This window comes from Balaenoptera ricei, chromosome 20 (genome assembly GCF_028023285.1).
Source record: "Balaenoptera ricei isolate mBalRic1 chromosome 20, mBalRic1.hap2, whole genome shotgun sequence".
Classification (NCBI taxonomy): Eukaryota; Metazoa; Chordata; class Mammalia; order Artiodactyla; family Balaenopteridae; genus Balaenoptera; species Balaenoptera ricei.
In genome coordinates this window covers 62,352,052-62,378,818 of record NC_082658.1, presented here as the reverse complement: position 1 = coordinate 62,378,818, position 26,767 = coordinate 62,352,052, and the positions used below count along the sequence as shown (strand labels likewise).

Sequence of the window (26,767 nt, the reverse complement as noted above, 5' to 3'; positions counted from 1 at the left end):
TCGGGGTAGCTCTCGGGGGCCGTGACAAGGGGAGCGTGGCCTACCTTCCCTCAGTCAGTTCCTCGAGTGGGCCTCTCTCACTGCGGGCAGATCCTCCATCACTGGAGTGGCACTGCCCTCCTGCCCGGGACTTTTCCCGTCTGGTTATTCCCGTGTTTAGCGTCTGTGTCCGTACCGCTGCCCGATGGCGACGGTCCTCTGCGGTTCCCAGCACCCTTTCAGCTGGCAGGGGTGGGGTACAAGACGGGATGTGAGCGTGGCGACCCGTGAGCGACCCTCTGCCTCCCCCTCCCCTGCCTCAGTGAACCCCCAAGGCCTGCCCTGAGCCAGGGGGGGCCTCCATTAGCAGGGACCTTCGAGGAGCAGAGCCCGGCTAACCTCCTGTCGGGTTACCCACAGCTGTCCTGGGGTCAGCCCGTTGCTGCAGCAGCACCCAGCCTTTCCTAAGTCACCCCAATCAAACGTGGCTCCTCGAAAGCACAGACCCTATCACCCTGTCACAGCACCCAGGACAGTCCCCTCAAAAAATATTGGCTGGACGAACAAACCAGTGGGGGAAATCTTCCCTTCTGTTCTGTAACAACAACAAAAGAAGAGACTGTGACCACAACAGATGGTTTGCGTGTTTTATGTCTGAGAATCTAAACACTAGAAGCACCACACAGTGGAAACAAAGGATGCTTTGCTAAGGTTGTGGCTACCCGGCTGAGAACCGGGAAGTCACATCGGGAAGTCACGGGTGCCCTCTGTGCCCTCCGTCCAGCGTGATGGGGGTTGTGAAGAGCAACCCGGAATGTCACCTGCTGTCGCTGGTGAGCCGAGAGTTGGGATGGTTCTCGGTCGTTTACGTTTTGGACAATGGCAGTTGTTTGGAAAGAATGAATCAGTTGTGCAAATATTTTTTCAGCCCATTCCTTAGTCCAGGAAAAAACAGTAGAAAGAGAAAACAGTAGATGGGATCACCAGGTGGAGGCAAGATCAAGGGATTTTTCCATTGTTTTCTTTTGAGTTAAATCTAGTTTGCAAATAGGATTAGTCAGGTCTGGGACATCACAATAAAACGGCTTAGATCATCATGTGTTGTTATAAAGATAGTAAGTGGGAAGAAAAGGAGGAGGAAAGAAAGAGAGATGATGGTGATTTTTCCTGAAGGTGCTAATCTTCCCTCTGGAACAAGGCAGAATCAGGTGTTTGGAAACCCTGAGCCGTCTTCTCCGCAGGCTGAGCGTTTCCAGCTCTCTCGACACCTCCTCAAGCAAGGGTTTTGAGGAGACCCTCAAACGCCACTGCAGGTGACACTTCCGTGGTGTCAGGAAGGAGCAGATGCTCCAGAGACGCGGCCCCGGTGAGTGGCGCAGCGAACCCAGGTGACACTGCTTCCCTAGCCTGGTTTCATCTGCCAATGACGGCACGCAGGGCTGCTGGTGGGTAGGGGTGGAGGAGAGAGGGGCGGTCCGGCGAGACTCCCTCCCCCGAACCAGCCCGGGGCACACCTTTGAGCAGGATGTGGTCTTTGCTGTTAATACAGCTTAAACCGTCAGGAGCTCAGGGCCAGGGCCAGAGACTTTAATGCGGGAGGAGAATCCAGGGAGGTGGGAGAACAGAAGTGTGGGGTCCCAGGACCCCAGAGTTGAGGGGGAGGGTGTTGGAAGGAGGGGTGGCCGGGCAGGGCCTGGGGAGGCTGTGGCCACGACGGTGGGCCTGCCTACACGGGTCGGAGCCCGGATGGACGGGATGGGTTCGGCAGAGAGCAGGTGACGGACGGGCTCGGCCGGACGGGTGGGCAGGAGGAAGGAGGGCAGGGAAATGAGGTAGTAACTGCAGGGGCAGCAGGTCTGGAGAAGATTTTGGTTTTGTTACTATTCAGTTATCTGATGTTTGCAAAATAAGGGGCAGGTATGCATGCACAGTAGACATCCGGTGACACAGGACCTTTCACCCTCTGCCCGGGCCCCCTTCCCTTCTCCTGGAGGGGACGAGGCACAGGTAACAGCTTAAGGTAACAGCCAGCGGCCAGCCCCGGCCAGTCTTCCCCAGCTGCCCCGCCCACCCGCTGGCCTGATTCCTGGCTCCTGCTCTGACCCGCGCCCTGCTTCCCGTGGTCCTCGCTGGACCCTGTCCTGGCTCCTCAGGTCCCTCAGGCCAGACCCCGGGGCCCAGATGCCGCCGGCACTGAGGCTCCTGGGGCTGCCCCCGGCTCCCCATCCTCCGGCCCCAGGACCGTCACTCTGGAGTCACCCAGCGGGTCGTGCTGACCACCCACCGCGGGTCTCCCCAGGGACCCCCGCCTTGGCCTCCATGGTCACCCCTCCGCTGGACACACCTGGAATGGAGCTGACGTCCCCAAGCCCAGGGGCCCTGGGGCTCAAGTGAGGCTCCGGGGGTGGAGGGGAAGGGGGGAACCAGAGCGGGTGAGGAGCAGGTCTGCAGAGATGCGCACGCACACGCGGTCCTGGGCTGCTGGGAAGCTTTATTGGTCTCTACTCTAGCGAGGGAGGCGAGGATGCCCTCGGAGCAACAGGGGTGCCAGGAGCAGCCGTCCAAGGGCGCAGCACAGCGAGGCCAGGGCGGCGCTTCAGTGACGGGGCATCTGTGGGGGACACGAGGCGTGGTGAGGCCCTTGCCCGGGGCCCAGCGGCTCCCCGCACTGCCGCCCCGCCTCTCACCTTGGCCGGGCTCGGTGGGTATCTGGCTCTGAGGGCCTCCTCGTTCAGCAGAGGCCTCACCAGGCAAGAGCGGCGGTGGGAGAAGGTCTCGAAGCTCTTCCTGCCATGGTAGGACCCCATGCCGCTGCTCCCTGCGGGAGGAGCCGGCTCAGCGTGGCCCCGAGGCCCTGACGCCCCTCCTGCGCCCCTTCTCCGAGCCGCCGGGGGCCCCGATCCCCGGGGTGTGGCCAGGAAGAGTCTCATCCCAGCCCTGCCACTAGGTGGCTCTGTGACCTCTGACCCGTGCGGCCTCTCTCAGGCCCCAGGTGACCTCTGGGACCCTCTGGGGTCTCAAGGCTGAATGCGGCTGATGGATGTGCCAGCAGAGGGAGAGGTCAGTGGGAGTCTGAGGCCCAGCCCAAGGGCGGGGGGGACACCCGCGGGGGGCAGCGGGCCGTGAGCTCGGCCCCAGACTCACCCACGCCCCCGTAGGGCAGCGAGGGCACGGTGACGTGGACGATGACGTCGTTGGCCGTCACCCCGCCACTAGAAGTCTCCGCGATCATCTTCTTAATCACCTGCAATAGCCCCAGGGCTCAGCCTGCCGCCCCGGGACACCCAGCCCCTCCCCGCTGCCTGGGGCGTCCTAGAAGGCAGAGCCCCGGCCCAGGCCGCTCCCCGCCCCGAGCCCCAGTCTGGGTTCCCCACTCCCCCCACGTAGTTTTGTGGGGAGACGTGCGTGGCACCGAGGGGCTCATCTTCTCATTCAACGCTCTGTCCTGATTTCAGAGCTGAGAAGAAAGGGGCTCAGGAAGGTGAAGCGGCTTGTGGTGAGCGGTGAGGCTGGGATTTGCTCCCAGGTCTGCGAACCCCTGGATCTTGTTTGCAGGAGCGGTGCGCCCGGGGCCCCAGGACCCTGGAGGAGGGCCCCCCGGCTCACCTTGTCGTTTAGGGAGAACACGTAGAGGGCCAGGGGCTTCTCGCGCTGGCTGATAAACTGGATGGCTTCCTCCAGGCTGTGCACGCATACGATGGGCATTATGGGTCCGAAGACCTCCTCCTGCATCACCGGGGACTGGGGGTCCACGTCCACGAGGATGGTGGGGGCTGGAGCAGGGAAGAAGCCGGCGTCAGCCAGTGCAGAGACCCCAGCCCAGGCGTCTGGTTTCTCCCCAGCCCTTTACAGACAAGGCCAGCAAGGCTTAGTGGGGGGCAGGCACGGGGCCTCCTCCTGCCAGGCTCCATCCCGGCGGACCACGGAGAGAACCCTGGATTCACCTATACGGGGGGAGCCCGGGCGCCACACTTCAGGGGGCGGGCCCTGTGCCCCGCTGGCCCCGTGAGCCCTGCTGGAGCTCTTCAGCCTCCTGGCAACGTGGGGGCCCAGTGGGGTCCCATCTGCTGACCCTCCAGCCCAGGCACGGCGGGCCCCTCCCGCTCGGCACACCTGGGGCTCCTGTGGCCTCTGCTGAAGCCGCCGGGACGCAGAGGAGGTGAAGCCTCCTCTAGGCCTTGAGGGGAGGGGCTTCCGGCTGGGGAGGGGCCTCCCAGGGGCTGTGCCCAGCCCCTGCCCGCCGAGAGCCCCACAGCCAAGCCGGGGCCACTGGTGAAAGTGACGGACACACACCATGGGGCTGCGTCTGCTCTTCCGGGGCGTGTGCCCACCCGCCGCCCGCTCGCGGGGCCCCTGGCAGCACAGGCGGGCAGGCGGTGCTCCCCTGAAGGGCAGCGCACGCACCTATGTACCGGGTGGCCGCGTCCCCGGTGCCCCCGTAGGCGACCTTCGGGCCCTCCATCAGGCCCATCACCCTCTGGAAGTGCAGGGAGTTGATGATTCTCCCGTAGTCGCGGGACTTCTTGGCGTCCTCCCCGTAGAACTCCTGTGGAGGAGAGCCTCCAGGTGAGGATGTGGACCCTCGTCGTGGCCACAGGCTGTGAGGTCACCGGTGACCCCAAGCTGGGAGCACACGTGGGCACCGCCCGGTGGATGGCACAGCGACACCGAGAACCACGGAGCTGCCGCACCCTGGGCGCCCCACGACTTCCCTGGCACGTGAAGTGCTGCAAGACAGCTGTGTTGTTTGAAAGAGACACACGCACGGCGTCTGGACATCACACTGGGACCAAACGCGTGCGTCTACAGCAAGGAGAATGGAGGGGACACACCAAGTCAGCAGCGACTGGCTTTAGGTGGTGGGATTCCGGGTGGAGCTTTTTCCCCTTCTCTATGCTTTTCAATCTTTTCCAAATTATCGACAGTGAGTGTGGATTATTTTCATGATCAGAAAAAAATAATCCAGTCTTTTCTCAAGTCCACGTCCATCTCACCACCTGGCAGCCTGTCACCCACCCACGGGGCCAACACTCACTTTCAGGGACTTTGTGAGCTTCTCCACGATTTGGTTCTGGATGGAGGGGTCACACAGGATGTAATCGGGGGCCGCGCAGACCTGGCCGCTGTTCATGAATTTCCCCCAGGCGATGCGTCTGTGAAAACCCCAGTTAGATGACGTATCGCCAGCCCGGGGGGCTCCCCGGGAACAGGCCTCTGGCTCAGTTAGCCCAGGGTCAGGGCACGCGGGGCTGAGCTGTGAGCTGTCCGCCAGGGGGGGCCCCTTAGCACCCCACTGGCTTCTAGATCCCGTGATCCTGGACGTGCTCACAGGGCCTGCGGTGACCTCATCACTGACTGGCGGGGGGTGTCTGGGGTGGGCGGCCTTTATCCCCCTCTTTTCACAGCCTTGAGCCCTGCACGGCCAGATGTCACTGTGCTTAGGGTCCCACACCCCAGAAGGCCACGTGTGCAGGACACGAGGGCGGGCAGGGCTCTGGCTGGACCCCTCCTCTGCGGGAAGCCCTTCCTGCACCTCTTCTGCGAGCGTGGTACCTCCACCCCCAGCTCCGGCCAGGACCTCAGGCGCCCTGAGGGCAGGGACCACGTCAGCGTTACTCAGAGTGAACTGCCGGCTGCCTGCCTTGGGGGCAGTAAAGCCAGGCCCCCCTTACCTGCAGGCGACGTCCAGGTCGCAGCCCTTGTCCACGTAGCAGGGGTTTTTGCCCCCCAGCCCCAGCGTGACGGGGGTCAGGTGCTTGGCCGCGGCCGTCATGACGATCTTGCCCACCCCGGTGCTCCCGGTGTACAGGATGTGGTCGAATCGCTCCTTGAGCACCTCCGTGGTTTCGGGGACACCCCCACTGATCACCGGGTACAGATCCTTCCGAGAGAGGACAGAAGCGAGGCTCAGAAAGGACCACAGCCCCCTCCCCACGTGGCCGGGCAGTCACCACCAAGTGGATCCCCTCTCCCGGCTCAGGGGCTCCAGTCACCCCAGTGGGAGTGGCCAGCTGTCCTCACCCCACCCGTGGCTTGGGCCCTGGCTGCAAGAATTCACTATTTCTCAACCCCTGAAAACACGGCCCCGCCCCAGTTCTCCGTGTGCCCTGGAGAGCCTGTCACCTTGTCCAGGTACTGGGGGAGGATGGTGGCCAGCAGGCTCGCTGTGTTCTCACTCAACTCCGACGGCTTGAGGACCACCGCGTTCCCTGCAGAGCACACGGCATCAGGGCCACGCTGGGGCCACCCCCCTGCTCTGCCCTCCCAGGGACCAAGGGCGCATGGCGGGCGGTGAGGCTGTGTGGACATCTGATCCTGGCTGGGCCTGGGCACCGGGAGGCCTGGTCCCCGCAGCCTCCTGTGAGAGCCGGACCCTCCAATGGCTCCCTGACCCCAGGCCGCCTCTTCGCACAGGCCTGAGCCCCCCACCCCAGGCCCTCCTCTGCAGTGGAGAAGAGGGATCCCTCCTGGCTCCCCGACCCAGAACGGGGCCCACGGTACCTGCAGCAATGGCGCCCACCATGGGCTGGATGAGGAGGCTGAAGGGGTAGTTCCAGGCGCCGATGATGAGGACCACACCCAGGGGCTCTGAGTGGATGTAGGACTCATCCTGCTGGGTCTGGGGGGTCTTCTCCACGGGCTCGTCCGCAGCCCACTCAGGGAGTTTCTTGATCGTGTAGTCGATCTCCTCCAGGACGTACACGATCTCCTCGTAGTAGGCGGTCCATTCGTTCTACAGCGAGAGGGCTCTGTGAGGCTCGCCGGCCCCAGGGTGATGGCCACGCAGCCGGGGCTCCGAGCAGAGGCCCCAGGGCTGGCGGTGGTCCTGGCTTGCTGCTTCCCAGCTTTGTGACCCTGAATGACCTTCCTGGCCCCAGTCTCCCAATCTGCAAAATGGGAACATGACTGGACCTCATGCTCCAGGTGGGCCCATTGGACACAGCCTGGCTTGTTCTGCTGCCCACATGAAGGGGGCCATTCACCGTGGGCTCCCCAGCCCGGTGGGCCAGGCAAGAAGGCACAAGGGGGCAGAGCTGAGGATTAGCCTTTGGGTGGTGGGTCTGTGAGGGCCCCTTTCTGCCAGTGCTGGGGGCCCAGACAGGTTGGACACATCAAGTATGAGGTGCCCGAGGGCACCTCAGACCTGAGTAGTGATTTGAGGGTCACTAGTGAGTCGAGGGGAACTGAACCGAGGGGTGTCCGGGAAGGCTTATAGATGAAAACGAGACTTGAAGCCAGGAAGGAGCCCTAAGAAGACCACCCTGATGAAGTGGCTTCAGGAAAGAGGCCACCAAAGAGAGGAGAAAATCCAGGAGACCCTCAGCCAGTGGAGGAAGCCAGTGTGGGGGGGCTCCCGAGAGAGGGGTGCAAAGTGGGATACACAGCCTTCTGGGAACTCTGGCTGGGCAGAGCAAGACAGAAGTCGTGAGGTCAGCACTGGGTGTTCTTGCCTTTGTTTTTTGCTGTAAGATGAGAAATCTTGAGAGATTTAAAAAAAAAAAAATACAGTGGCAAAAGGCCAGGAAACGGTAGGGGGATGGGTGCCAAGGCCAGGCTGACGGAAGGGTGGAAGCAGGCCCCAGTGACTTGGGGGCAGCGAGGGGGCGGGGCTGAGAATTCGGAGGAGTCTGATTTTGCCCAGGGGGAGGAGAGGATGGGGAGGGAGGAGAGGATGGGGAGAGAGGGAGGGAGGGCCCCCAGCAGAGCAGGCTGCCCCCGCCCCCGCGCAGCCAGGATGGGCTGTTCCCTGGTGTGGAGAACCCGGCCGGCACGGGGCTGAGAGCTGAAGGAAAGAGGAGGCCGGAAAGTGGTGGCCTCGTGTGCTGGGCTGGGTGGAGAAGGGCGTGAAGCCAGGAGGGGGGATGGCGGACCGGGTGCGTGGGACCTGGGGCGCCGCAGGACGCAAGGAGAAGCCGGCGCGCCCCATCTCGGCGGCTGCGCTTTCCCCTCCGTAAAAGGGTCCTGAGGCACCCGGAGTGTTTTGGGGGCTAAGTGTAAAGAGCCGGGCGCAGAGCCTGGCCCGCGGCCGGTCGGGGCGCACCTTGCGGAGGTCGGCGGCCAGCGCGCCCACGAGGTCCTTCTCGCGCTCGCGGATCAGGCGCCGCAGCCCCTCCAGCTGCTGGACGCGGCACTGGAGCGGGCGCGTCTTGCCCGCGTTGAAGGCGGCTCTGGCCCGCTGCACCACCTCGCTGACTGTGCTCATGGTTCCTGAGGACAGAGAGCTCCTTGGAGCGGGGAGGAGTCCCCAGGGCAGCACCCACCCGCTGGCCGGGGTCCCCAGGGCAGCACCCACCCGCACTGATAATTTTATAGGAAGAGGAAGATCTCCCTGGGAGCACCGGGAAATGGCCTCCTTTTGCCTTCTCAGCTCCCTAACCCTGTTGTCTTGGACTCTTCTGGCCCTCAGTGTACTCCCTCCCTGAGCAGATGACAGACCCCCGCGGTGAGGACCAGGCAGCAGCGACCTGCGGTCCTAAGGGTGTCTACAGCTGCTGATGGTGGGTTCGTGGCAGGGTGCTGGGGGCAGGCCCTTCCTGGCATCTCTCAGGCCCCATGCCCACCTCTACCTTCGTGCAGAGTTGGTGACTCTCCAGGCAATCACTCCAAGTGCTCTGCACACCCAACCAGGGCACTCTCGAGATCAGATTAAAGGACACGGTTCGTGATTCCACACCCACGCTAATTAAAGAAAACCTAGCATCAGGATTCCCACACCACCTTTCTGGCTGAGCCGTCATTCTCAAAAGCACTGGCGGCTTCCCAGACAGAACCAGGCTTGGTGTTTAAACCCGTGTGTGCCTGTAACACCTGTGAGACAGACCGACTCACAGAGCTTCAGATTTCCACAAAAAAGGCACCCGTACAGGAGACCATGCTGGCAAAGTGGGATGGCTCTGCTGGGGGGCATTTGGCTACGTCCAGCAAAAACCTTTATAATCTATTTCTCTGTGACATAGTAGGTCCACATTCAGGAGCTCATAGAAATGAGAGCATTCCTAAACATTCACGAACAACAAAGTTCATCAAGTTTATACATAACAGAGAGATACTGGAAACATCCTAAATGTCCATCAGCAGGAGACAATTTCAAAGACGTCTGCTGCACCCACATGCCAGGTGATCGTGCAGTAATTAGGACAGAGATGGACAAGTGTTCCAGCACCTTTATAAGGGCGCTCTCTGTACCAGATGTGTCCCGGGCATGAGGGATAAGAAACAAAACAGGTCCCAGAACAACAGATACCCCAGGCATGTGCGTGCCTGTTCACGCGAGAGCCCAGAGGGGCGGCCCCCCCCGCGCCCCCCCCCAGCCCCGACGTGGTGACTGCGGGGGGGGATGGGGGTTAGGGGTGGATTAGAGGTGATCTTCATTTTCATCTTCTGGAGGGCTTCACTTCTTTGCAGTGAACTTGCATTTTTAAAAAATGTTTGTTCACTTTTTGAACAGGTAACACACGCTCATGGTAGAAAATGTAAAAGATACAAAAGGGACACAGAGAAAAGTAAGTGTTCCTCCTCCCTTCTCCCCCAGCAATTCTTCCCGTCCTCCAAGAGGTTTCCACCCACCTTCAGACACGGTGTAACCTCTGACATCAGAAAAAACCCACAATAAGGCTATTTCCATTTGGCAAAAAAATTAAATACCATATGTAGATATGGTATATATAATACATATGGTATATGTGTATATATTATCATACATGGCATAAATTTTTTGCAAAATGGAAATAGCCATTTATAGATGTATATGTATGTACGTGTGTATATGTATATATACGAAATCCTGCTAGAATTCCAGCAAGTGGCTTCTGATTCCTCCCATCACCTCCCCTCTCCGCAGCACTGACCCCCACCCTGGCTTTCGGCACGGAGAGGAAGGCCCTGCTGGCATCCAGGGCGCCCCAAGCCTGGGGTGCCACGGCCCCCTCCCTAGGTCCGACGGGAAATCGGAGGGAGCCCTCTGGGATCCCTCGGCCCAGCCTGCCATGGGCCAGGCCACCCTGCTGACCGTGACCCCAGCCACACAGCCCGGCAGGAAGGTCCTGCTTCCCTCCCCAGCCTCGCGTGGGCAAACCAGGGCAGCAGCCTCTGGCCATCGGCCACCAAGGCCTGGCGGCTCAGGGCAGAGGAGCTGGTGGGAGGGAGACCGGGAGGGCTGGCCCCCAGCTCAGCACTCAGAACCACGTGGTCTCTGGGAAGGAGCTTCCCTTGTGGGCAGCGTTAACAGCAGCGTCGCTTCACAGTCATTACAAAGATTAATGGCGCCGGAAAGTAGCTAACATTGCGCTTGACGCCCAGTGGGAGCAGCTGGAATTAGTCCCCCAGGACCCATCCTTCTTCCCACACCCCTGCATCCCGCCTGCTTCACCTGCGCCACTTGGTTCCCAGGTGTCATCATCCCCTTTGATCCTCACAAAAATCCTCGCTCTGTAGGAGCGCCCACCAAGAAGGAGCCGTTATGAGTCCATTTTACAGATAGGAAAGTGAGGCCAATAGACGTGCAATAAACGCTCTGTCTTTGGTCTCCCAGTTAGCAAGGAGCAAAGTCAGGATTTGAACCCGCTTCTGTCTCTATCTCATGCCGCTCATGCCTTTAACTACAGGGCTCTGCTGCCTCTGGGTGACTGAATCAAGGCTTCTCACCCACCGTCCCCTGGGTCCCCCTGCTCCAAGGGTCCCCGGGGCCTCTACCTCCCTGTGGCAGGGGTGGTAGAGCTGCCAGACGTGAGCTTCGGGCCCTTGGGGCAGCCAGCTGCGGATTCTCAGAAGACGCTCCTGGGTGTGGGGAGGACCAGCCACAGAGGTGGACCCGCTCCTGGCCAGGCTGCAGCTCGAGATTTCTAGGAGGAGAAGAGAACAGGGAAGAGAGTTACCTTCGACACAGGCTCTACCGGGGCTGGAGATCCAGGAATGGGCATCAGCCTAGAGGGGATGCATTTAAGGACCCTTCTCCCCGCCCCCTGGGCCCTTGGAGTCCCTGCCCAGGAAGTTTGCATAACAAGAACAAAACAGTTTTCAAACGTGGGTGTAATAATCCGGCCCTCTGCTCCCAGTCTGGGGGATTAGGCCTGGGGTTGTCTGCTTTTGTTCTGATCAGAAATGCAAGAATGTGTCTGTGGAGGCTTGGGCAGGGCCGGATCCAATCTTCCAAAGGAGCCCCTGTGTTTGCCTGGGGCGTGGGGCTGCTGATTGATTCAACCTGACCTGACTGCTTCCAGATTTTCCAAGTGCAATTGCCAGCTGCTGTCCTCCCGACCTCCCTGATTACATAAGGGTGGGGGAGGTACGGCCACAGTGAGCGTGCACGCAGCTCCCCGAAGACGCCCCATCAAGGTGAGATGTCTAAGCCTGGGGAATCGCAGGCCGGGGCTTTCTACACGAGGCCCCATCAATACGTGGGTCTGCCCACTTGTTGAACAGCAGAGAAGAGGGCCATGGACCAGTACCGACTGCCAGGAATCTCCGCGGTGTGGTCGGTCACCCATGGAGCCAGAGATGCTTGGGCAGAGAGGACTCTGGGATAACAGATGTTTGCTGGGCGTCTGCTCAGTGGGGATGGAGGCCGGTGTGGAAGACACATCTGGCCACTTCTCACACCACCCCTGCTACCTGGACTCTGGGCTTCCTCCCACCGGGCACTTCCTGCCCCCCTCACCCACCAGCCTTGCTTCCCTACAGGCCCCTGCAGAGGTGCTCTTCCCTCCCCCCTCCCGCCCCCTGGAATGCCCCTCCCGTACAGCAACCCACCACCCACGTGGCTCTGCTCACCACCCTCATCATCACGCTTCCTCCTCTTCCTCCACATCATTTTTCTTCAGACCATGTATCTATCACCCTCTGAGATGCTACTTGTCTACTTATTTTGTCACCTGCCACCCTCCAACTAGAATTTGCTTTGTTCACTGCTGTATCCTCAGCACCCAGAACACTGTCTGGCACATAGTAGGTGCTCAATAAATGAATGACGGAATAAACAGAAAGTTTCAAAATAATATGAACCCTGTAGTGGCTGGAATACGCACAAGATGCTACAGGGCCTCAGATGAGAGTCCCGAGGGAGGGAAACGGAGTCTGAGCTGAATGGAAGGTATTTAGGCTTGGAACAGCAAAGGCAAAGGCACAGAGGCAGGAAACAAAGTCGTGTGTCTTCGCAGTTATTAAGGTGCTATTAAAAACGTAATTAATGGGAAAAGAATTTGAAAAAGAATAGGTACATGTATATATATATGACTGAATCAATTTGCTGTACACCTGAAACTATCACAACACTGGGTTTTTTTGTTTGTTTGTTTTTTAATATTTGGAAACTTTATTTTAATGAACAATTCTTTTCCATAGTGATTTTATTTTATTATTATTAGTTTTTCGCTGTGCTGCGCAGCATGTGGGATCTTACTTCCCCAACCAGGGATGAAATCCGCTCCCCCTGCATTGGAAACGCGGAGTCTTAACCACTGGACCACCAGGGAAGTCCCAACATTGTTAATCAACTATACTCCAATATAAAATAAAAAGTTAAAAAAATAAAAGAAAAAAGAAAAATGTAATTGAACCTGTTGGAGATGCATATTCCCAGCCTCCACCTGCTCGACAAAATCAGAAACTCAGGGATGAGGCCCAGTCATTGGTGGTGTAACAAGTCCTCCAGGTGATTCTGATGCATCCAGGCGAAGTTGGAGAACCAGTGACTCACCAGTTACTGATAACAGTTTACTGGGAGGAGTTCCCTTTGATCTGTGTTTTTATTCCTTTAAGAAACTGCTATAAGAAAATCATATTATTTATTGTTTAATATCTGCTACATGTTACAGACATATATATGGATTTATAAAATTATATTTTGTAACTATATAAAGCTGGGAAGATTGTTGGTAATGATGTGAATATGAGAGAGATTTTATATTGGCCTGTGGCACAGAATTCAGTTTACATGTTTCAAGTGGCCAAGGAGCTAGGGTGATGGCAAAAAACCTTATGAGAAATTGTTCTAAGGAACGAATAAAAAGTTTGTAGTGGCAAACGTGAAGTCATCAGATGACAGCAGGTGTGACGTGAGGCATTATTCCAGGGGCGCAGCACAGATCTGGGGCTGCCTGTGGTCACCACGGCCAGCACTCAGGCAGCAGTCACTTGTGCAGTAACTGAACGCATGGGGCCTTTGGTGACAATTCCACAGGGAGGGTGTTATTCTCCCCATTTATATAAGGGGGACCAGAGACTCGTAAGAACATTGGTCCAGGCTCTGGCTGCTCACAGGTGGCAGAAGAAGCCCTTGAACCCACCAAAGCCCAGGCTCACTCACCGAATGCAAGCCGTCTCCCCGGAAGTGAGATGCAGCCAAAGCAACCCCAACAAGAAGTGACGTAGTCCATGCCCGTTCCTCACGGGGGTGCCCTCCTGCCCTCCTTCCGAACGTTCTGATTATCATTACGCAGATGGTTCCAACCAACCTGGGGATCTGGCTCCTCAGGCTAAGGGAATAGAGGGAAAGAGGAAGGATGATGGGGAGGAACAGCTGTGAAGGACAGCGAGGAAGATGCCGACTGAAAGGATCAACTCCATTTACAACAGCATCAGAAAGAAGAAGTAAATCTAACAAAACAAGTGTAAGACTTATGCACTGAAAACTGCAACAGGTCGTCGAAAAAACTTAAAGATCTGAATAAACGGAAAGAAATCACAAGTCTGTGGATTGAAAGACATAATGTTGTTAAGGTGACAGCACTCCCCAAATTGATTTACAGATTCAATGCAATTCCTGTTAAAATCCCAGCTGGCTTTTTTTTTTTTTTCTCAGGAGTAGAAAAGCTGATCTTAAAATTCGTATGTAACTGCAAGGGACCAAGAAAAGCCAAAACAATCTTGAAAAAGAAGAACGAAGCTGGAGGATTCAATTTCAAAACTGTAACCACGCTGCAGAGATCAAGATACTGGCATGAAACAGACAAGCAGGTCAATGGAATAGAGCTCAGAGTCCAGAAACAAACCCTTACACATGCGGCCAATTGACTTTTGACAAGGCTGCCAAGACAATTCAGTGAGGAAAAAGAACAGTCTTTCCAACGAAAGGCACTGGGATGATGGAATATCCACATGCAAGAAGATGAACGTGGACCATTACCTCACACCATACGCAAAAATTAACTCAAAATGGATCATCGACCTAAATGTAACAGCTAAAACTATAAAACTTCTACAAGAAAACATAGGAGTAAATCTTCATGTCCTTGGGTCAGGCAATGGTTTCTTAGATAACAAGACCAAAAGCACAAGTGACAAAAGGAAAAAACAGCTAATTGGACTACATCAAAGTCAAAGCGTGGGCTTCCCTGGTGGCGCAGTGGTTAAGAATCCACCTGCCAATGCAGGGGACACGGGTTCGAGCCCTGGTCCGGGAAGATCCCACATGCCGCGGAGCAACCAAGCCCGTGCACCACAACTACTGAGCCTGCGCTCTAGAGCCTGCGAGCCACAACTACCGAAGCCCGCGCACCTAGAGCCCATGCTCCTCAATAAGAGAAGCCACCGCAATGAGAAGCCCTCGACCTGCAACAAAGAGTAGCCCCTGCTCGCTACAACTAGAGAAAGCCCGCGTGTAGCAACAAAGACCCAACAGAGCCAAAAATAAATTAATTAATTAATTTTAAAAAAAGTCAAAGCATTTGTGCTGCAAATTATACCAGCAAGAAAGTGAAAAGAGGGCTTCCCTGGTGGCGCAGTGGTTGAGAATCTGCCTGCCAATGCAGGGGACACGGGTTCGAGCCCTGGTCTGGGAAGATCCCACATGCCGCGGAGCAACTGGGCCCGTGAGCCACAATTACTGAGCCTGCGCGTCTGGAGTCTGTGCTCCACAAGAGAGGCCGCGATAGTGAGAGGCCCGCGCACCGCGATGAAGAGTGGCCCCCACTTGCCACAACTAGAGAAAGCCCTCGTGCAGAAACGAAGACCCAACACAGCCATAAATAAATAAAAATAAATAAATTTAAAAAAAAAAAACACAGAGGCCCCCCATCACTGCTCATGAAACCATTGTTAAAAAAAAAAAAAAGAAAGAAAAGAAAGTGAAAAGAAAACCCACAGACTGGGAGAAAAGACTGGTAAATCATGTATCTGATAAGGGACTTGCAGTATATAAAGAACGGTTACAACTCAACTTTTATTGTTTGTTAATATTAGACAAATAACCCAATTTAAAAATGGGCGAAGGGGGCTTCCCTGGTGGCGCAGTGGTTAGGAATCCGCCTGCCAATGCAGGGGACACGGGTTCGTGCCCCGGGCCGGGAAGATCCCACATGCCGCGGAGCAACTGGGCCCGTGAGCCACAACTACTGAGCCTGCGCGTCTGGAGCCTGTGCCCCGTAACGGGAGGGGCCGCGATAGTGAGAGGCCCGCGCACTGCGATGAAGAGTGGCCCCCGCTTGCCACAACTGGAGAAAGCCCTCGCACAGAAACGAAGACCCAACACAGCCAAAAATAAAAAAATAAAAAAAAAAAAAAAAAAAAAATGGGTGAAGGATTCAAACAGACATTTTTCCAAAGAAGATATACAAACAGCCAACAAACACATGAAAAGATGCTTGGCATCATTTGTTATTAGGGAAATGAAAGAGGAAACCACAATGAGATAACCACTTCCCAGCCACTAGCGTGGCTATTAAAAAAAAAAAAAAAAAAAAGGCAGACAATAAGAAGTGTCGGTGAGGAGGTGGAGAAATTGGAACCTTCCTACACTGCTGGTGGGGATGTAAAATAGTGCAGCCACTTTGGAAAACAGGCAGTTCCCCAAAGAGTTAAACACAGAGCTACCATATGACCCAGCAATTCCACTCCTAGGTCTACACCCAAGAGAAAGGAAGACCTGTGTCCACACAAACACTTGTACATGAATGTTCACAGCAGCATGATTCATAGGAGCGAAAAAGTGGAAACAACCTAAATGTCCATTAACTGATGAATGGATAAGCAAAACGTGGTGTATCTGTACAATGGAACATTATTACGCCGTAAAAAGATATGAAGTTTGGATACACGCCTCACCATGGATGAGTCTCGTGGACATTATGCTCCGGACACATAGGACTACGTAGTGTACGATTGATTCCATTCATATGAAACGTCCAGTAAAGGCAAATTTATAGAGACAGAAAGCAGGTTAGGGGCTGCCTGGGCTGAGAAAGGGGGTGGGGGCAGAGGGTGAGGATTGACTGCTAACGGGTACAGGGTTTTTTTAGGGGGACAAACATGTTCATGATTAGGTTGTGGGGACGTTTGCACAAAAAACTGAAAATCATTGAGTTGCACACCGAAATGAGTAACATGTTGTTGAATGATATCTCAATGAAGCTATTAAAATATGTATATTATATTCAGTATCCTCACTCTGAGAAAATAGGAAAATGCATTAGGAAAATGTGGAATCTCCCCTACAGAGAACTGAAAATCATTTACGTAGATAACGCCCCCAGGAGGAGGTGGGGCCTAACCCTTATGCGGGATGCATGTAGTGACTTCTTTCCAAAGAGGCCAGAGTGGACTGGTCAGGGGAGCAACTCTACACGGAAGAAGCCGATGAACACGACCTCAGCGGGTGTTCAAGGTCAAGGTCATGGCGACCCCATGTCCCCTGGATACCACCCGGTGATAAAACCCGGCGCTTCCACTCTGTGGTCTGCTTCCCCAAACCCAAACCCCCAGTCTAACCATGAGATAAACATCAGACATGCCCAAACGGAGGGAAATTCAACAAAATACCTGACCAGCCCTCCTCAAAACCACCAAGGTCACCAAAACAAGGGAAGTCTGAGCCCAGAGGAGCCTGAGGAGACGGTACAGTAAATGGAAGGTGGTCTCTGGATGGGATCCAGGGACAGAAAAGGGGCATTTGGCACAAACCAAAGAAACCCGGAGAGAGCATGGGCTTCGGTTAATAACACACCAGCATCGGTTCACTAGCTACAACAAACAAGATATCAGCAATAGGGGATCCACATGCAGGTGACCCAGGAACTCTCCCCACTGTCTTGGCAACTTTTCTGTAAATCCAAAACAATTCAAAAGTAAGATTTTTATTTTAAAATCTCATCTGGAGGCAGCACGCAGGGTGAACGAGTGCTAGCTCAGGGGTCCCCAGCTGTGAGGCCCGGGAAAGACGCTTACCCTCCCGGGGCCCCATTTCCCCATCAGTTAAAATACTGGCGCCAGAATCGCGAGCAGTTGTGTGGGACCCTGAGGAGGCGACACGCGTGAAAGGCCTTTGGAAAGTGAAATTCCTTCCAAAATCATCCACAGAAAGAGGTAAGCTTCAGTGAGCTGCACCACTGACCCAAGCTAACCTCGTTTTCCTGATGTAATACTGTCACTAGGTCTTTGCCTCGGGAACCCTTCAGCCTCCAGGCGGGCTGCCCTTCCTCCTCCCGTCGTCCCCACTGCTTTCCCAATCCGGCACTGGCTCCCCTGCTGTCACCTGGTGGATGGCCCCCCTCCTGGCACCATGGGTGTCACCTCCCCACTGAGATCCCGCCATGTAAACTACCCGTGTAAACTTCCAGATGAGGCACAGGGCTGGGGCTCACTGACCTAGAGGGCTGGCTGCTGGGGCCTGGCTGGAGCGAGGGGGACCGCGTGGGTGGGGCAGGCTGGACTCGGCTTCGCCCAGCAGTTCTGACCTCGGGGTCCCCCCCGCCACCGTCCTGGGTTCCTGGCTGCAGCGCTGAGCCACTGGAGGACACTGGGATTTCAACTACTGTTTAGAGAGCTTCTCCCCGGACAGCGGCAAGGAGAGCGGACCGGCGGCACGTCTGGGAAAACGCAGGAAGGATCCCCGGGGTCCCTTGCCCTCTACCCGCCCTGAGAGCAGAGACTTGGGCCGGAGAAGCTGCAGGTGTGCATCCCAGGAAGTCAGTGGGAGCAAGGGGGAAGCTCCCCCAGGGATGCCGCAAAGGTCCCCTACTGTCACCCGACCCTGACCTTCCCCTGTGCAGGGTCCCAGGAAGCACCCAGGAAGCCAGGGCTGAGCTGGAACAAAGGGCAGCCCGGGGCTGGAGCGGGCAGGGCTGCGGGCCCGGCAAAGTGCAAGTCACGGTGAGCTGGGCGCCTGGCCCGACCCCGCCCGGAGCCCCCGCCCGCTGGGGGCCAGGCCCGGGCCGCCGGGCACTCCTGCTCCTCCGAGCGTGGGAAGCCGCACCCCGATTCCTGACACACACGAGTGCACCCCATCGCACACCAAGTCTGATATTTACTCTAAAGAGGGCGAGCATCTCTCCGTTTTATTTCTGCACGGTGATCACACATATAATGCCGTGAACCTGCACAATGTGATGACTAGTTCTGAGAGCCGCCCTTTCCTTTCACACTTAACTGGCTTGCCTCTCCCTCTGTCAGCACCCCGTAAAATTCCAGTGTGACCCCCCTGTGTTTTTCCCGATGCTTATATAACATCCGATAAAGTTAGATGTACATGACACACTGGGGGCTGTCGCTGCTTTTAAAACGGGGTCTCCTCAGACACGGGTTCTGATGCCCCCGCTGCCTCAGCGGTGGGCTCAAGTCCCCCAGGCAGGGGGACCGCGGGATGCACTCTGCCCCCTCTCGCAGCTGTTTAGTATTAATATCAACAACGTTTGATGTGCACAGGACCAGAATGCTCCCTGTTGAGGGGAAGCCACCTGGCTTCCAGCTTTTGACCGATGCTCCATAAGCCTCCTTGAACTTACGGCTGTTTTTCTTTCTTTGTAACAGAATCCCAAGAATGCTGGCATTTTTGATTTCGTGCGTGTTGCCCGATAGCTTTCCACGAGGCGGTCCCTGGAGGCCAGCAGGCTGTCCGGGCCCGGGTCCAGGCAGGCAGCCAGTGCCCTGCGTTCTTGCTGCTTCTCGGCTGTTCCCTGACCCCGGCGGGCGGGCTGGTGCGTTGTCACACCCGCGCCGGCCACAGGCCTTCGCCCCACTTCTCTTCTGTTCTGTGTTTTCCTTGTCAACGTTTAAGAGCTCTTGCTGTTACAGCTGCTGAGTCACTAGTACTGTCGTTGATCTGTCACTTGTCCGTGGACTGGATTTATGGCACCTTTTGCTACACACGAGTTTTAGTATAGCCAGCGAGAACTCTTCTGTTTTAGTCTGAACGAGGAGAGTTCTCTCTCCCGTCCTACATGGTTCATCTAATTCTCGGGACATTCTTGTAAGATTTGTATTATTTTATTATTTACTCTGAGCCCATCAAGAGACTATTTTTTATCAATAATGCGGACGTCCCCTATATGAGCTCATTTAATCCTCACAACTGCGAAGAGGTAGGAACTATTGTTATGTCCATTTTATAGATAGGAAACGGAAGCACAGAGAGGCTAAGTAATTGGCCTAAGGTCACACAGCTGGTAAGTGACAGAGCCCGGCCTCACCTGGCATCGATTCCTTGATCCCCCTTCGAAGGCTCACACCCTTGGGCTTCCCCATTTCCTCCTGGTTTTCGAATTTTTGCTGTAGTGTTGAATAGTTTCCTTAAAACGCTTTAATCTCCTGTCATTATGTCTCCTCTCTGAACCTTAATCTTGTGTGTTTCTGTGTCTCGTTTTTCTTTCACAAAGAAAGTGCAAGTCAGGGTGAGCTCGGGTTCTGCTCATCGGTGTTTGCAAAGAACAGGCCGCAGGTACCTTCTAAGAGAAGCGTGAATGTAGGTTTCTGATTCATTTCTGTTCTTCTTCATCAATTCCATCTTCCTACTTTCTTTTTGTACTTAAACTGGGTAAGTAGGTTCTCTGACTTTTGTTTTCCTATTTTCATACCGATGGCCTTTGTCTTTATTTTCCACTGAATACGGTTTTGCCGTGTCCTGGAGTTTTGAGAATGTAACATTCTTATTTTCACCGCTTTCCAATAATTTTTAATTTCCCTCTTGATGGCCTCTTTAAGTGTTTTTTATAAGTGTGTTTCCTAATATCAAAGTAGTTAACATTATATTCATCACACCTTTATTATTTACTGCCAGTTTTCTCAGATTATGATAAAAATATGGCCGCCTTCTCTGCTTTTCTCTATTGGTTCAGGCCTTCTTTGTGGTCGAATAGATAATTTCTGTAGCCGTTCCAGGGACATATGAATGAGATGTATTATTTCTGTTCATAGATGTAAGAATCTCCGCCTATTGAATCAAATGTACTGATTTTTCCTGGGTATATTATCCAGCTGTCCTTACAATTCTGATGCTTCTGCTTTGTGTGTTTAATCACATTTTGCTTTGTTCATACAAGTTTATGACTGATCCTCTTCATAATTTTTGCTTTTCTTCTTCCTCTGTTTTGATCTTAAAGGCCACCTTATCTGATGTTAATTTGGGTGGTCCTGCCTTATTGTTGTTTGCACCCGTCTGAACACCCAATTCCCTCCAGCCCTTCTTTAGCCTGCGGCTTTACATGCACTTCTCGTAAATGACAGAGGGAGGGTTTGTCTTAGCCGCCCTTCTGACAGTCTATTTTACTAGAAAGACTGAGACCTTCCATCGTATTCTTCCCATTACCTTTGTGTCCACTCTTCATGTCGCTCTCTCCTCTCTGATGGTCACGGTTCCTCCCTTTCCCTGCTCATCTGAAAGCTCTGCCGCCAGGGAAGTCCCCGAAATGGCTTTTTAATGTGTTTTCAATTCCTGCTTCCAGCTGCGCCTCCTCAAATCTTTCTGTCCCTTCAAACATTCCGAGCGGCTCCATCACTTCCTGGTCAATTTCCGGTGCCCAAAGCTCCGTCCAGACTAACTTAGCACTTTGATCCCAGTGCAGAGCCTCCGCCAGCTCAGCTCCAGTCTGTGGCCCCAGGAAGGGGACAGGTCTCACCCCGCCACGTCCCCCGAGGCTCCGTCCCCCGAGGCCCCGTCCCCCTGGCGCAGGGGCTGACAGGAGGAGAAGGGACCAGGGCAGCATCCTTCTGCTTACCTGGCGCTCCCCACGGCCTCTGGGGACTCCCAGGGGTCCCGCAGCTCCTGCCACCACACAGGTCCCGGGAAAGGAGAGACTTCCCCGCACCCTCAGTTCCAGCCCCACCCTCCAGGGCACCTTCCTCGGGTCCCCTCACCTGGCTGGCAGCTCCCCTGGTATCAGCGAGATGGTCCACAGGCCTGCTTCCTCGGAGTGCGGTCAGCTGGAGGAAACTCACACATCCTCGTGTGCAAATGGGGCCCCCTCTGCCCGGCTGTCTCTCTCTTTTCCAGCTCCATCATCTCGGATGACACAGAGGGTAGCTCAGCAAGCCCCCTGGGTGAGGAGATGTCCCTTCCCCAGGTACCCCGATCTCTCTCGGTGACTCTCGGAGCCCCCCTCGGTTGGCTTGGAGAGGTGGGGACTCCACCTTTGGGGGAGTGTCGGGGGGGGGAAGGGAAAAGGCCACAGGCCCCCCTCAGGTGCACGACCTTGACTCCTACAATTGCTGCACTTTCTAGTTCCCTGTCTCCATGGCAGAGAGATGCTGGAAGCAGTTCTCTCCCTCACCTGGAGCGAGGTCTCCAGGGGGCGAAGGGCCAGAGCGCACAAAGGAAGGACAGACGGAGCCCAAGGGGAGGGGGCGTTTCAGGCCCTGGGGCCCCTGGCGGGTGGCTGGAGAGCTGGCCATTCCCACACTGGCACACATGCCGGTCTCCCCTGAGTCCATCCTGGTGACGCCGGGGAGGGCTCGGCAGCCGCTCGTGGGACCGCGGAGCCACTACGGGGAACACGGCCCAGTCAAAACCACCTGCGCAACTAACTACAGCGGAGCGTCATCCCGCCTTGAAAGAGGAGGGAAATCCTGGGACTGCCCTGGTGGTCTATTGGATAAGACTCAGTGCTCCCAAGGCAGGGGGCCCGAGGTTCGATCCCTGGTCAGGGAACTAGATCCTGCATGCATGCCTCAACTAAGAGTCCTCATGCCACAACTAAGGAGCCCGTGAGCTGCAACTAAGGAGCCTGAGAGCTGCAACTAAGGAGCCCGCCTTCTGCAAGCTGGTGCAACCAAATAAATAAATTTTTAAAAAATGTTAAAAAAAAAAAAAGGGGGCATACTTCCCTGGTGGCGCAGTGGTTAAGAATCCACCTGCCAACGCAGGGGACACGTGTTTGAGCCCTGGTCCGGGAAGATCCCACATGCTGCGGAGCCACTAAGCCCACGTGCCACAACTACTGAGCCCAAGTGCTGCAACTACTGAAGCCCACGCGCCTAGAGCCCGTGCTCCGCAACGAGCAGCCCCCGCTCGCAGCAACTAGAGAAAGCCCGTGTGCAGCAACAAAGACCCAATGTGGCCAAAAATAAATAAAATTTAAAAAATAAGGGGGGGGGAGGAAATCCTGACACCTGCTCCAACAGGATGAACGTGGAGGGCATTGTGCTGAAATAGCCAGTCACAGCAGGACGAGTACTGTATGACTCCACTTGTATGAGGTCCCTGGAGTCATCAAATCCACAGAGACAGAAGGTGGGATTGGGGGGTGTGTGTGCCAGGGGCTGGGGGAGGGGTGGAGAGTGAGGGTTCAATGGGGACAGAGTTTCAGTTTGGGAAGATGAGAAAGTTCTGGAGATGATGGTGGGGATGGATGCATAACAACGTGAATGTACTTAATGACACTGAATTGCGCACTTAAAAATGATGAAGATGGTAAATTTTACGTTGTGTGTGCGCCTAAGTTCTCCACTCAATTCCACTGCTAAACTCGGCTCTGAGCTGTGGACACCATCTGGGAACCAGAGCTACTCTTCCCATCAAACCAGGGGCCTTCTTTGTCACGGGGCGGGGGCATGGAGAGAACCCATTTCTCCAGGCTCTTCCCTACCCGTGCCTGACAAGTGTGGACTCCAGTTTCGCTGAGAGTCGTTTTCCTACATCATTGCGGCTAATAATGAGACTCAACTCACGTCTCAACCAGACTCCGTGTAGTTATTTCCTTGGAACCATCAGCTGACCTTTCATATGGACCTTAACTCTGACTAGAATTTAAAGTCTCTGTATCAGCACAGTGTAATTTCTGTTGCCCTTACCCTCCGCTCCCTTTTTTTTCTATTTTAATCAGAAAATATAAATACTGAAAAAAAAAAAAAAATCCCATCCACATGGACCCAGTAATGTAGCAAATGCATGGACACCCTCTACTGAGCCCCCTGTCCCGGGTACTGGGGCGGGAGCCGCGGTGGACAAAGGGGAGAGGCGACCCTTGCCCTCAGAGACCCCACCCCGCAGGGACAGAGACGGCAGAGGCTCTCGGGGAGCTGGGTGGAGGCCCTGTGCGGTGGGTCAGGGGAAGTGGCCCAGGCACTTGTCCAGGTGTGAACCAGCTCCGGCTTTAAGTGAGCAAGGCCGGACTTGCTGAGAGAGACACGGGTGGAGGAAGATAAAGCCGCATCAGGACAGCGGTAACCTCTGGGGGCGGGGAGAGGAATAGATGGGGGGGTGGGAGAATGCACCAAGGGCTTTCTAGGTATGTCATTTCTAAAGCTGGGTGGAGGGAACACAGGTGTTAAGTATTTTCGTATATTTTTGTATGCCTAATATATTTCATTGTTTAAAGTTAAGACTATTTTTTAGAGGAGTTTTAGGCACAGCAGAACTGGGGGGGAAGACACAGGGAGTTCCTGTGCACGCCCTGCCCCGCCGCATGCACAGCTTCCCCACCATCAACACCCCACCAGACGGTACATCTGTTACCACCGAGGAAGCTGCGTGGACACGTCATCACCACCCAGAGCCCAGAGTTTACATGAGGCTCACCCCTGCTCTTGTATATTCTGTGGGTTTGGACAGATGTATCATGAGCTGTATCTATCATTATCATATTGCACAGAGTATTTTCTCTGCCCAAAAGAAGAAAAATGTAGCTTTCGAGGTGTCTGTGTGACATCCAAGCTAAGTGTCCGGTGGTCATGGGAGTGTTGCTGGGTCAGAGCCCCACTGTAGACACGGGCTCCCCTGCGGGGTGAAACTGAGAGCCAAAGAAGGGAAAACAGGATTGAATCCTGGAAGCCACGGGCTCGAACAGAGGGGGAGAGAGGCAATGGATTCAGGCGCAGCTTCAGCAGAGCAATTTATCTGTGAAACCAAAGAAGTGAGGAAACCATTAGGTACTAGCAGCCTCACTGGGGCGTCACTGGTGAACAGCACAGGATTGGAGCAGCCCGCAGGCCCGACAGGTCAGGACCGGTTAAACAAATGAATGGCGCAGCCATTCGAGAAATAGCTTCAGATCTGTAAAAAGGGCAGATGTTCATAATATATTCATACATAAGGAACACAAGTTTTAAAATAGTATATTTTGTATAATTCTATTTTTTTTTTAAAGTATTACCCTGGGTAGGTATAGGAAGCACTTTTTAAAAAAAAATTTATTTATTTGGTTGCGCCAGGTCTTAGTTGTGGCATGTGAGCTCCTTATTTGCAGCTCACCAGCTCCTTAGTTGTGGCATGCGGGTTCCTTCGTTGTGGCATGCGAACTCTTAGTCGCGGCACGCAAACTCTTAGTTGCAGCATGCATGTGGGATCTTAGTTCCCTCACCAGGGATCAAACCCAGGCCCCCAGCAGTGGAAGCACAGTGTCTTAACCACTGGACTGCCAGGAAAGTCCCTACAATTCGATTTTTATAAAAGATTTTGTTTGCACAGGGAAATCATGTGGGCAGATGAATTAAAATGTTAATATAATCTCTGGGATGATGCGAGGTTTGTTCTTTTTATTTATCTGCCTTTGTAAAGGTTTCTGCAATGAACACAAAGTACTTACGAATATGAAAAGGAGAAGGGCCTTCCACAGGGAGCGGGTCCTGTCATTTCCCGGGACGCTGAGAGAGGAGTGGGTCCCATGGCAGGGAAGCCGTGCTCCATCCGGGGCAGCCAGCATCTGAACTCCACCGGGCCGGGCCTGGGAGACAGACTGGCACGTTGTCGGCCCTTCTCAGTGCGAGGCAGGCGAGGCGTAGGGAAGCCTCCCTGCCTGCGGGTCTGAGCGAGGGTTCCTCCGACACAGCAGGGTCCAGAGTTCTCTCCTTCCCTCGAGGGGTGGATTTGGGGGAGCCCCCGACCCCTCCATCCCCGGGACATAGGAGACTCCACGCCTCAGGCAAATGGCTGTGCACTCCCCCTGCCCTTAGCCTCTGACGGTGTCTCCAGCTTTCTGCCAAGGTCCCCTTACACCAGCCTGGCCAAGACCCCAGCCCACATCTCTCCCCTCGACAGCCCCCCTCACATCCTCTGCAAACACTGCAAAGTGTCTGAGAGCCGCTGGTTAGGTGCGACCTCTTGGCCACCTGCGTTCTCAGGTCTCAGACACCATCCACAATGGCCCCCGGTCAGAAGATACACAGAAAAATCCCCCTAGGCTCCTCGGTGCCAGCAGCCCTCGGCCCTCCATCTGCGGCGTAGGGGTGGGGAGGGGCCTGAAGCACAGTCTTGGCCTCGGGCCCCGAAAAGGCAGGGCCGAGATAAAGGCTCCTGGGCAGGACCTCGCCGGGAGTGCGAGCCCAGGGGACATGAGATGGGGAAGGGGAGCCCACAGGAGGACGGGTGCTGTGCTGGTGACCACGCCACCCCGGATGCGGGCTGCTGCGGACCACGTGGGGGCCAGCCTGGAGGCTGGGCTGCTGCAGGACAGGCACCAGGGCCGCTGGTTGTGGCTCGTGGCACAAGCACTGGGGTCTCTGGACAGAGGCTGGTCGACCACTGGACAAGTCTTCCACGACCTGGTTTGCTCGGCGCTCCCCCTGGTGGCCACTTGCATGAAACGCAACGCTGTGCGCCCACTCCCGAGGTCATCCGCTCGGGCCACCCCCAGACCTCCGCACGTCTGATTTCCCGGTCTCCCTTCTAGGCCCCGGCCCCCCAGCACAGCCTTCACCACCACCCACATGTCTGCGTAGACCCTTACCCTGGACCTCTCCCCTCCACGCAAAGGCAATGACTGTGCACAAGCTCTGCCTGCCTTGCAAACGGAGTCTTGCGTGTGACCCAGGAGGAGCGAGGTGGTCCGGGGTGTGTGTGTGCGTGGGTGATCTGGGGTGTGTGGGTGATCTGGGGTGTGGTGTGTGTGTGTGTGTGTGTGGTCTCCTCTCTGACACCAGGCAGGGTTGCTGCAGGATCAAACCCCCAGAGCAGCACGGACACAGGGTCACAGCAGTGCAGTGACACCCGTCCTGCACGTCCTGTGCCCTGATTTCTGATTTTGTTCCCAGGCCACCGCAAAATTCTTTTTACAAATAGCCATTTTTCACCAATTCCGTTCTGCTTAAATCAGCCAGAGTCCTTTCCATTCGTGGCAGACTGCAAAAATGGCCACAGGGACTCCTCCCCCCGCCCCCCACCCCCGTTGTGAGGACAGGGTTTCGTGGTAGGTCGTTGCCGTGCTTCCCCACCTTGAACCTGGACTCGGTCCACGGGACGCTGGCAGATCTGACGCCACAGGGCTGAGGGGTGAGCGCCTGGGGCTTGTCCTCTGAACAGGGCTGGGCCGGCAGTTGACGGCAGAACGTCAAGCAAACCCACAAGCACAGGTGAGGCCACCTCAGGCCACTGAGCACCAGCCACGCTGAGCCAGAGCAGAGCCACCCAAATGGACCACAGAATTATGAGAAATAATACGTGTTCATTGTGTTAAGCCACTGTCTTTGGAGTGGTTTTGTTACACAGCAAACGTGAGCTCATACACGATGTCTAGCAACGGAGAACCCTACCCGATCCACCTACATCCTATTCCTCTCCAAGTCATGTGGGTTTTCGCTCCTCCCTACCTCTTGGAAGCAGGCATTTTCTCCTCTATGTTTCAGTGGGTGTCCCTGCAGCCATTTATGCCGC

General features: G+C 55.4%; 1 protein-coding gene and 1 long non-coding RNA gene across 11 annotated transcripts; one reads left to right on the top strand and one right to left on the bottom strand.

The window, feature by feature from the left end:
- Positions 1 to 1,034: 1,034 nt before the first annotated feature.
- LOC132355538 (uncharacterized) lies at positions 1,035 to 4,956 on the top strand. Of its 2 annotated transcripts, none has more exons than XR_009499647.1 (2): positions 1,035 to 1,345; positions 1,891 to 4,956. It is a non-coding gene; the product is annotated as an uncharacterized LOC132355538 (long non-coding RNA). The 2 variants fall into 2 exon arrangements; XR_009499648.1 differs by having other exon boundaries at positions 1,035 to 1,367.
- On the bottom strand, positions 2,454 to 26,228 carry LOC132355530 (aldehyde dehydrogenase, dimeric NADP-preferring). Of its 9 annotated transcripts, none has more exons than XM_059907947.1 (15): positions 24,705 to 26,228; positions 21,040 to 21,184; positions 13,283 to 13,451; positions 12,534 to 12,741; positions 10,672 to 10,820; positions 8,541 to 8,658; positions 8,021 to 8,187; positions 6,481 to 6,712; positions 6,103 to 6,188; positions 5,652 to 5,860; positions 5,015 to 5,132; positions 4,384 to 4,525; positions 3,586 to 3,752; positions 3,124 to 3,223; positions 2,454 to 2,797 (listed from the first exon to the last, which is right to left on the bottom strand). In XM_059907947.1, exons 7-15 carry the CDS (start codon positions 8,180 to 8,182, stop codon positions 2,481 to 2,483), a joined length of 1,533 nt encoding a protein of 510 aa, XP_059763930.1. In that variant the 5' UTR covers positions 8,183 to 8,187; positions 8,541 to 8,658; positions 10,672 to 10,820; positions 12,534 to 12,741; positions 13,283 to 13,451; positions 21,040 to 21,184; positions 24,705 to 26,228; the 3' UTR covers positions 2,454 to 2,480. The 9 variants fall into 9 exon arrangements, with proteins under 9 accessions (XP_059763930.1, XP_059763929.1, XP_059763931.1 ...); XM_059907946.1 differs by having other exon boundaries at positions 8,547 to 8,658; XM_059907948.1 differs by having other exon boundaries at positions 8,547 to 8,658; positions 12,534 to 12,738.
- Between the last annotated feature and the right edge of the window lie 539 nt (positions 26,229 to 26,767).

Excerpts from the sequence above, each read along its gene's own strand:
- LOC132355530 (XM_059907944.1), bottom strand. The coding sequence starts at position 25,021 with ATGTCCCGGGGATGGAGGGGTCGGGGGCTCCCCCAAATCCACCCCTCG. Across the intron at positions 5,861-6,102 it reads TCCCCCAGTACCTGGACAAG|GATCTGTACCCGGTGATCAG; the intron begins GTGACAGGCTCT and ends CTCTCTCGGAAG. Across the intron at positions 3,753-4,383 it reads CGCGGCCACCCGGTACATAG|CCCCCACCATCCTCGTGGAC; the intron begins GTGCGTGCGCTG and ends TCCCTGCTCCAG.